Consider the following 9011-nt stretch of genomic DNA (forward strand, 5'->3'; position numbering starts at 1 on the left):
GATTTTTAACGTCGGAGCTCGACGATCTTCCGCTCGGACATTTATAGACGCCGGCTCGTCTCTCGATTTTTAACGTCGGAGCTCGACGATCTTCCGCTCGGACGTTTATAGACGCCGGCTCGTCTCTCGATATTTAACGTCGGAGCTCGACGGTCTTCCTGGCTAATTTTTAACACAGCCGCTCGGCAGGAATGATAGCCATCCTTTTAATTCATTTTTGCTTCCTGCATTACAAGGACATGGGCAACTAGAATATACATAAATATGCGTTACACCAGTGCACCTTTCACCCAGCCCGATAAGGCTGGAGATGATTCGCGCTCCACGGCCGGTCCAGTTGACGCCCGTCTTCATCCTCCAAATAATAAGCGCCCGAGCGGAGCTTTTCAATAACCTTGAAGGGGCCCGCCCACGGTGCCTCTAGCTTGCCGACGTCGCCGACCGGCTTGACTTTCTTCCAGACGAGATCGCCGACCTGGAATGATCTGGGGATTACGCGGCGGTTGTAGTTTTGCTTCATCCGTTGGCGGTACGCCATCAGCCGAACGGACGCCTTGGCTCTTTCTTCTTCGACCAAATTCAGCTCCATGTTCCTCCGCTTGGCGTTCTCCTCATCGTAATTTTGGATCCGAGCGGACTCGACGCCGACTTCAACAGGAATGACCGCTTCACCGTCATACACCAAGTGGAAAGGCGTGACGCCCGTCCCTTTCTTTGGAGCCGTTTGGATGGCCCATAAGACGCCCGACACTTCATCTACCCAACTTCCTCCCAAGTGATCGAGCCGAGCGCGCAGAATGCGAAGAATTTCCCGATTGGCTACCTCGGCTTGACCGTTACTTTGGGGATAGGCTATAGATGTGAAGTGCTGCTCGATGCCGTAGCTTTTGCACCAGTCTTCAAGCAACTTTCCTGTGAACTGCCTTCCGTTGTCGGAAATCAGTCGGCGAGGGATGCCGAACCGACAGATGATGTGTTGTCATATGAACTTTTTAACCATTTGTTCGGTGATCCTGGCTAGCGGCTCGGCTTCCACCCACTTGACATATACTCTGGCGGGACCCGCAAGGCGGACCCAGTTGGATGCGTGGTGGAATAAATGACTAGGAAAATGAAGCCATTTTTAAGGCCGTCGTGTGCCCGAAATCCCTGGAAAAAGACCAAGCGACAGAAGAAGAATACCGGCGTCTCCTCTCTCTCAATCTCGCTTTCGCTCTACGATGGCTCTCTCCGCCGGAGTCCCTAGCCAGATCTTATGCGGGTTGCAAGGCGGAGATTCTCGAACCGCGGCTGCACCTCCGTCTTCGATTAGGTTTCCCCGCGATTTCCGTCGCAGGAGTTTGGTCTGTGTCCGATCGTCGCTTATTTCAGGTATTGGTCCTGGACTCCCTTTGTTAGCTTATTGTTTCTATAGCAAGAATTAGTTGAAACTGTTGTGCTATACACGTTCGCTCCTTTTTGCTCATATACGCTGTGCTCGTACCATTCTTTGACCGTCTACTTTGGTTGATCTGGAATGAAATTTTGTTTCCAAATTTTAGGTCTACGTTGAAATTTTGGCCGAACTGTTCCTTGTGCTTTGTCATTCTATTTTACTTGTCTAAGTGTTTTTTATACCCCCTTCTAATGCATAAAGTAACATAATTCTACAGATTTCTTTCTTGTATGTTAACTTGCTACATATGAAATTGATCTAAAATTATGTAGAAACAGTGAGCTCTGTTAGAATTAAGTTTGGTGTTTGCTTTAGTAAAAGTTCGTATATGTTCATTCAATATGCATAGGATCAATTAAATGAATAAGCTTGAATAACTCATTAAACTAAATAAACAAGTTTGAACATGTATTCAACTCGTTACGTTTGTGAATAAAAATTGTGAATTGTTCATGAACAATATTCATGAAAAATATACACGAACAAAGCTTGTGAACCATCATCGACAATGCTCTTATAACAAGCTCTTGATATAACATTTAAATGAATCAAACTTAAGCTATGCGTGAACAAAGCGTAAGCTTAAAAAAAAAAAAAAAAATCAGGCCAAGAGTAGCTTGGTTAATTTTATGTTCATTTTTATTTGCCTCGATCACCTTATCAAACAAGTCTAAACAACACAAAGCTTGATTAAGCTTTGCTCATTTACAATCCTAAACTCTGCCAATTGCAATCTTTCTTCTAGTTTTGTTTCGTTACTAAAGTAGCATGTTAACCTACAATACTTTTTCAGCTCTAGCAATTTGAAGGTAAAATGTTCTCTAGCCTTAATAGTATATAATTCTGCAAATCACTCCCTTCGAATCATATGGACATTTCTTTCATTACTTATTGGTGTATGTGTGTCAGTGCATTTTTGCTGCACCAATTAAGTTTTAGGTAAAAGAAGTTGCACACGCACTATATATTGAGTTGTCGATTTGTATTGAAAAACATTTAGTTTAACTGAATTGATTGTAACACTATTCTTTTCTGGTGCAAGGTTCTAAATAATCAGGTGGTATGGCCTTCTAGCTTAATTATGAGTTTATGATCGACCTTCCTACAAATTGATTAACTCTTTGTTCTTGACATTCTCTGTTCAAACCCATAATTTCATTTTGTATTTGGTGCCACTTTTCGTCAATAATGAATTTCAGATGCCTATGCAATAATAATAATAATAATAATAATAATAATAATAATAATAATGTTTTTTTTATTTATATTCTTTAATGCTGTGAAAGTTAATTTGCTATTGTTGTAGCAGCTCCAGCAACTGGTAGTGTTGCCCCTGCAATTTCATTAACTGATAAAGCTTTAAACCATCTGAATAAAATGAGATCTGAACGCAACGAAGATCTGTGCTTGAGAATCGGAGTGAAGCAGGGCGGATGCTCTGGCATGTCCTACACTATGGAGTTTGAAAACCGAGCTAATTCACGGCCCGATGACTCGATCATAGAATACAATGGTTTCGTGATAGGTATGTTTGTTCGATTCAAAACTTTGTCCTTGAGGGTATTGCTTGGCAAGGTTACTTAAGAAAAATCCATTTGCAGAACCAAATGATCCCAGTACCAATCTTATCGTATGTAGTTTAGGCCTTTGCTAATAATTTGATTGTATGATGTAGTTGGATTAACATTTGTTTCTCACGATTCTCGACTCTGCAGTATGTGATCCCAAGAGCCTCCTTTTCGTGTACGGAATGCAGCTAGATTTCAGTGATGCACTCATAGGTGGCGGTTTCTCATTTAAGAACCCTAATGCAACGCAAACATGCGGTTGCGGTAAATCCTTTGCTGCGGAAATGTAAAATGTATCTATATCACTTGTGACCGATAAAAGCATGTATCTGTTAACTATTCTATGAATCCCTCTGTGCCAAAAAAAAAAGGAGGTAAATAAACAATGTACAACATAGAAAAGTAGTTCAATGTTTGTTTCAAGTCCTTAGACAGCTCATTTACTTTTGTTCCGTTATCTACAATGATGATTTGTTGTTTAATTGCTTTTGAAAATGAATTATATTAGTGATACAGCTTATTCTTCTTGAGTTTTATGAAGTTGGTGCAGGACCAAGCTGAGGCTCCCGACCCCGATGAGCAATGACTGGGCAACGTTTGATCGGGGGGTGGCCTACGGATTCATGCTTGTTATGCTTTTGGTAGCCTATCTTCTTCTTCACTGATGTGGCCATTCCATTTGTTCTTGTTCTTGAGCTTGGTAGTGTTGATGCTACTCTTTTTCTCATATATTCCTGGGTAACGATTGGTTTTTTTTTTTTTTTTTGATATTAATGAGTGAAAGCTCGTAACTAATGAAATTATCCACAAAAAAACGTTTAGCCAAAATATTAAAGAACCAAATCCACATAATAATATTTATTATGAGACTCGTTAAACACTTATATTACGATAAATAAATTTAAAATTTTAATTAAAAAAATTGGGTGCGTTTCCACGAGTGAAAGAGAAGACGAAAAGCTACCAGGCCTTCTAGAACTCTCCGGTTCATTTCCTCAATTGCCCGGTTCGATTTCAATCACAACGGTCCAACCGGCGGAAACCGTCGACTCACAGATCTCTCGGAGCCGAGAGTAGGGATGTAAATGAGTCGAACCGAGCCGAACAGTATCAGGCTCGAGCTCGGCTCGTTTAAGTTATATTAGGGCTCGAGCTCGAATCGAGCTTTTATCACAAGGCTCGAGCTCGGCTCGTTTTAGAATTATCAGGCTCGCGAACAGTTCGAGCTCGGCTCGTTATTAGCTCGATTATCAAAGTTAACGAACCTAACTCGTTAAGCGAGCTCGGACTCATTTTCGGGCTCGTTTAGAGTTCGTTTTTGGCTCGTTTTTTGGTTCATTTTAAGGCTAGTTTTAGAACTCGTTTTTTTGGCTCGTTTTAAGGTTCGTTTTTTTTTGGCTCGCGAGTTTATAAACAAACATGTTCGCGAGCTCACGAGCCGAATATCCTTAAGCTTGAGCTCGGCTCGATAAAATTGTCGAGCTCGAAATCGAGCTCGAGCTCGGCTCGATAAGATAAACGAACGAACTCGAACGAACTTTTTATCGAATCGAGCTCCGAATAGCTCGCGAACCGTTTGGTTCATTTACATCCCTAGCCGAGAGTACTAGAAACAGCGCAAAGGGTGGGGTGGGCGCTTGATGACGTTGCCCCCTTCCGTGCGTAACGGCCACCGAAACAGATCCAACTGAGGCGACGACGACAAATCGGTAAATATCGATCGGCGATTTTCCGAGGTACGATCCGAATCCTCTCCCTGCTCTGGATTCGGCATTTGTATATTTCTAAGATAAGAAAATCTTTTAGTGGTTATTCAATAGATTTTTCCTCTGTTTAGCTCAGTTTTTTGCTTTGGTTCGTTCTTTTTTTGTTGCTCTTGGTCTGAAATTAGATCAAATGGAGTGCTCTGTTTAATCTATGCTGTAGTTAGATTCCCAGAGCGGTAGTTTCCTGTTACTATAATAATAAATATATTTTTGGACAAAATTAGTCTTATTTTAGTTTTTTTTTTCAAATCCATTTGTCAAAAAATTGATTTCTTGATCCGCTAATTCACCGATCTCCTTTTAGTTTCGATTTCGAGATTGCATTTGAAAATGAGCGTTGTGGGATTCGACGTCGGGAATGAGAGCTGCATTGCTGCGGTAGCACGGCAACGTGGCATCGATGTAGTTCTGAACGATGAATCGAAGCGTGAGACCCCTGCTGTTGTCTTCTTACTACCTCGGTTAACTGAGGACATTTACTGCGACCCAGATCCTTGCGATGGTTCTGTCGAATCTGAAGAGTATTGCAGAGAAGAATCTAAATGCAGCAGTTGTTGATTGTTGCATTGGTATTCCGGTTTACTTCAATGTTCTCCAGAGGAGAGTGATGCTGGATGCTGCTACAATTGCTGGTTTGCGTCCTCTCCGCTTGTTCCATGAGACCACTGCTACTGCACTGACATATGGTATCTATAAGACAGATTTACCAGAGAATGATCAGGTTAATGTGGCTTTTGTTGATGTTGGGCATGCAAGCATGCAAGTTTGTATTGCTGGTAACAAGAAGAGGCAACTGGAGATATTAGCTCATTCTTTTGATTGGTCCCTTGGCGGGAGAGATTTTGATGAAGTTCTTTGCTGCTAAGTTCAGAGATGAATACAAGATAGATGTGTATCAAAATGCTAGGGCTTGTATCAGGCTCCTAGCAGCATGTGAGAAGCTAAAGAAGGTTCTTAGTGCAAATCCTAAGGCTCCATTGAACATTGAATGTCTGATGGATGAGAAGGATGTGAGAGGTTTTATCAAGAGAGAGAAGTTTGAACAGATCAACATTCCCATCTTGGAGCGAGTCAAAGGGCCATTGGAGAAGGCACTTACTGAAGGTGGGTTAAGTGTGGAGGATATTCACCAGTTGAAGTTGTTGGATCAGGATCCCTTGTACCAGCTATTATCAAGATTTTGACAGAGTTCTTTGGCAAAGAGCCAAGGCGTACCATGAATGCAAGTGAATGTGTTGCTCGTGGTTGTGCTCTTCAATGTGCTATTCTAAGTCCCACCTTCAAATTGCTGGAATTTCAGGTATTGTTTTTTTTTCCTCTTCCATTTGCTTTATAATGTTTTTTTTCTATTTCATTAGTGTAAAGTTCCCGGGTTGATGGCTAAATTGGTTTGATTATTTTTGTTTACCTTGTCGACAAAATCCCTAACTATTTATTCTTTACATGTGGCGCTGCTTATTGTTGGACACAAACAATCTATTGCTGGAGATTTTACAGGGTATTAACTGAATTTAAATATACCGAATTTAAATTCACTTACCTGTTGAAATGACCTGAGCTGATAATCTCAGTCTGCCATCACGGGTTGGTTGTCTAACCTTGGAGTGACTGAGTGAGCAGAGCGTCCGAGCAGCAAAGTCCGAGCGGACTGAAGGTCGATCGGGCGAGCAGCGAGACAGGCCGAGCAGAAGGCCGGTCGGGCGAACAGCAAGACGGGCCGAGCAGAAGGCCGGTCGGAAGAGGTAGACAGGCCGGTCGGAAGAGGCAGACAGGCCGGTCGGGTCGAGCAGACAGGCCGAGCGAAGAACCCGAGCGGGCAGAGAAGTCTGTCGGTCTAACAAAGAGACCGACCAGGCGAGCTGACTAAGGTCTGCGAGTCGCAATTTCCTTGAAACAGATTCGCCCCCACCTCCGGCGGTGCTTCGAGGCTTACTTGGGTCGTATGTTTCCCAGGATACAACGATTGACCGTGAACCCCACCAAGCACTGGTGGTCACGGCGAACTGAGTGACGCCCGATTGCTATCACGGGCACTCTGCCGAGCAAGAATCGCACGACAGAGGAAGGGAATGAGGTGGAGAGCTTCTGCTTGCTTCGATGCGTATCTCTTCTTTGCTTGTGATTGCAACCTCCTTATATAGGAGCTCAGATCAACGACCGGTCCGACATTCAGCACACGCGGGTCGTGCCCGCACACGAGTCAACATGATTCAGTGCAATCCGAGTCCTGGATTTGCACCCCCCTGCGCATCCACGCGTGAAAGAGAGCCTCTCCCCATGCATTTGTTCACATCTTCATTGCATGTGAATCAATATAAATCAACCATCATGCCATGAAACTCCCAATGTGAGACTAAAGTCTCATTCATGTTGGAGTTGCAAGGTTGCAAACATAGTCCCACATTAAAAATACATGGGAAAGATCATGGGTTTATAAGAGAAAAAATATCTCCATTGATATGAGGCCTTTTGGGGAGAGCCCAAGAGCAAAGTCATGAGATCTTAGGTCCAAAGTGGACAATATCATGTCATTGTGGAGATATCTAAATTCTTTTCGATCCTATAATTGGTATCAGAGCCTGGACTGCTAAAAGGTTTAACCGCCGACTGTGCACAAGAGCTATGGTCTGATTAAGCCATGTGGGTACAATATTGACCTCGAACAAAGAAAGTTGCGGCTCCTATGTTCGGATCAAGAGGACCAGACACCAGGCAGGAAGTCCTAGTTGCGGCTAGGCAAGGAAGTCCTAGTAGGTCGGGTGGACCGAGGGGCAGGAAGACCTGGTGGGTCGAGGATCAGACGTGGGAAGCCTGTGGTCCTTTGTTTGAGGGGGGAATTGTTGGAGTTGCAAGGTTGCAAACATGGTCCCACATTGAAAACACATGGGAAAGATCATGGGTTTATAAGAGAAAAAATATCTCCATTGGTATGAGGCATTTTGGGGAGAGCCCAAGAGCAAAGCCATGAAAGCCTAGGCCCAAAGTGGACAATATCATGTCATTGTGGAGATATCTAAATTCTTTTCGATCCTATAATTCACAATGGAGCCTCTTTCTTCTTCCACCTCTTCTCCATTCACTTATATTCAACACTTATTTCTTTCGACTTATTATGAAAATGATGGTAAATTGGGTGGATATTGTTCTTCACAAAATGTCTGCTGTTAACCGGCAATCATCGGCATTTGGCTGATGTTTATATGGAGCACTACATCAACCAGTAATGTATCAGTATTTGGAAGCCAGTAATGTATGAATTCAGATATCTTATTGCTTAGATGGTTTACAAAATTCTAAAAAAAAAAATCTTGTAACATTTTCACTTCAGGGCACATGCTTGCCGGCCTAATCTTGCTCTGAAAAACAAGGTGTTGTGATATGATTACGCTAACACAGTAATCTATAATTGCACCAATAAATAACAAGCATGCAATAAACGGTAATAAGAGTAAGGTTACGAATTTGTGTATCTCCGGTTGAAGCGTCAGGCTTGCCGACTGTCTTTAGAGAATTTATTGCCGCCCACGATGCAGAGACTCTCTGGCAAAATCCTCCCAAGATCCGACAACCGCTCGCGTCGTTCGTAGGTGCACTCCAAGACGAACGCCGCACTCGGACTCAACCTCAGATCGCAGAACCAAGCCTCAGAACTTGGAAAGAAGAAGAAGAAAGCAGATAGTAGAGGAATGCTTTTCTTTTTTCGGAGTGATTTGAGAAGGAGCAGAGGGAGTGTATTTATACACTTGAAGCAGTGCAGAGGAAGCGACGCACGCTTTGCTTCTGCTTCGCGGGTGCGTTACTTCGCATCCTCACGCGACGCGAACAGAACCGAACAGATGCCGTCGCGCTGCTTCGCTTCCTCGCGCGGACAGAACTGAACCACCAGGTGCGAGGGACAGAACCAAACCGGACCAACAAAAATAAATCAGGTCACCAAACTGGGGATTTGCACCCCCCCTGCGCGATGATCGCGTGCGTCGCGTCCGGTTTATGGATTTCCGACTCGAACCCCCCGAAACCACCTGATTTGGGCTCAGCCCGCGCATGCGTGTAAGTCCCCTTAACATTGCTAAGCATGGATGGAAGGACTCTATATATAAGGCCTTCCAACCTTCTTGGCTTAGCAATGTGGGACTAAAAGCATAAGGGATAATATGAATTAAAGCTCAACAATCCCCCACTAATTTAAATTATTTTAGTCGAAAACAAAGATAAGTTCTGAGGCTTGGTTGCAATGAGCTT

At 43.3% G+C, this 9011-nt stretch overlaps 1 protein-coding gene and 1 pseudogene across 2 annotated transcripts; both read left to right on the top strand.

The window, feature by feature from the left end:
- Positions 1-1125: 1125 nt before the first annotated feature.
- Positions 1126-3426, top strand: LOC122032353 (iron-sulfur assembly protein IscA, chloroplastic-like). Of its 2 annotated transcripts, none has more exons than XM_042591638.1 (3): positions 1126-1371; positions 2742-2960; positions 3151-3426. In XM_042591638.1, exons 1-3 carry the CDS (start codon positions 1221-1223, stop codon positions 3291-3293), a joined length of 513 nt encoding a protein of 170 aa, XP_042447572.1. In that variant the 5' UTR covers positions 1126-1220; the 3' UTR covers positions 3294-3426. The 2 variants fall into 2 exon arrangements, with proteins under 2 accessions (XP_042447572.1, XP_042447579.1); XM_042591645.1 differs by having other exon boundaries at positions 1129-1371; positions 2745-2960.
- Positions 3427-5094: 1668 nt separating this feature from the next.
- LOC122032393 lies at positions 5095-6063 on the top strand (annotated as a pseudogene).
- The last annotated feature ends 2948 nt before the right edge of the window (positions 6064-9011 follow it).

Source organism: Zingiber officinale, chromosome 1A (assembly GCF_018446385.1).
Source record: "Zingiber officinale cultivar Zhangliang chromosome 1A, Zo_v1.1, whole genome shotgun sequence".
NCBI lineage: Eukaryota > Viridiplantae > Streptophyta > Magnoliopsida > Zingiberales > Zingiberaceae > Zingiber > Zingiber officinale.

Coding starts and splice junctions, on each gene's coding strand:
- LOC122032353 (XM_042591638.1), top strand. CDS start 1,221: ATGGCTCTCTCCGCCGGAGTCCCTAGCCAGATCTTATGCGGGTTGCAA. Junction 1,372..2,741: donor CCGATCGTCGCTTATTTCAG/GTATTGGTCCTG, acceptor CTATTGTTGTAG/CAGCTCCAGCAACTGGTAGT. Junction 2,961..3,150: donor ATACAATGGTTTCGTGATAG/GTATGTTTGTTC, acceptor TCGACTCTGCAG/TATGTGATCCCAAGAGCCTC.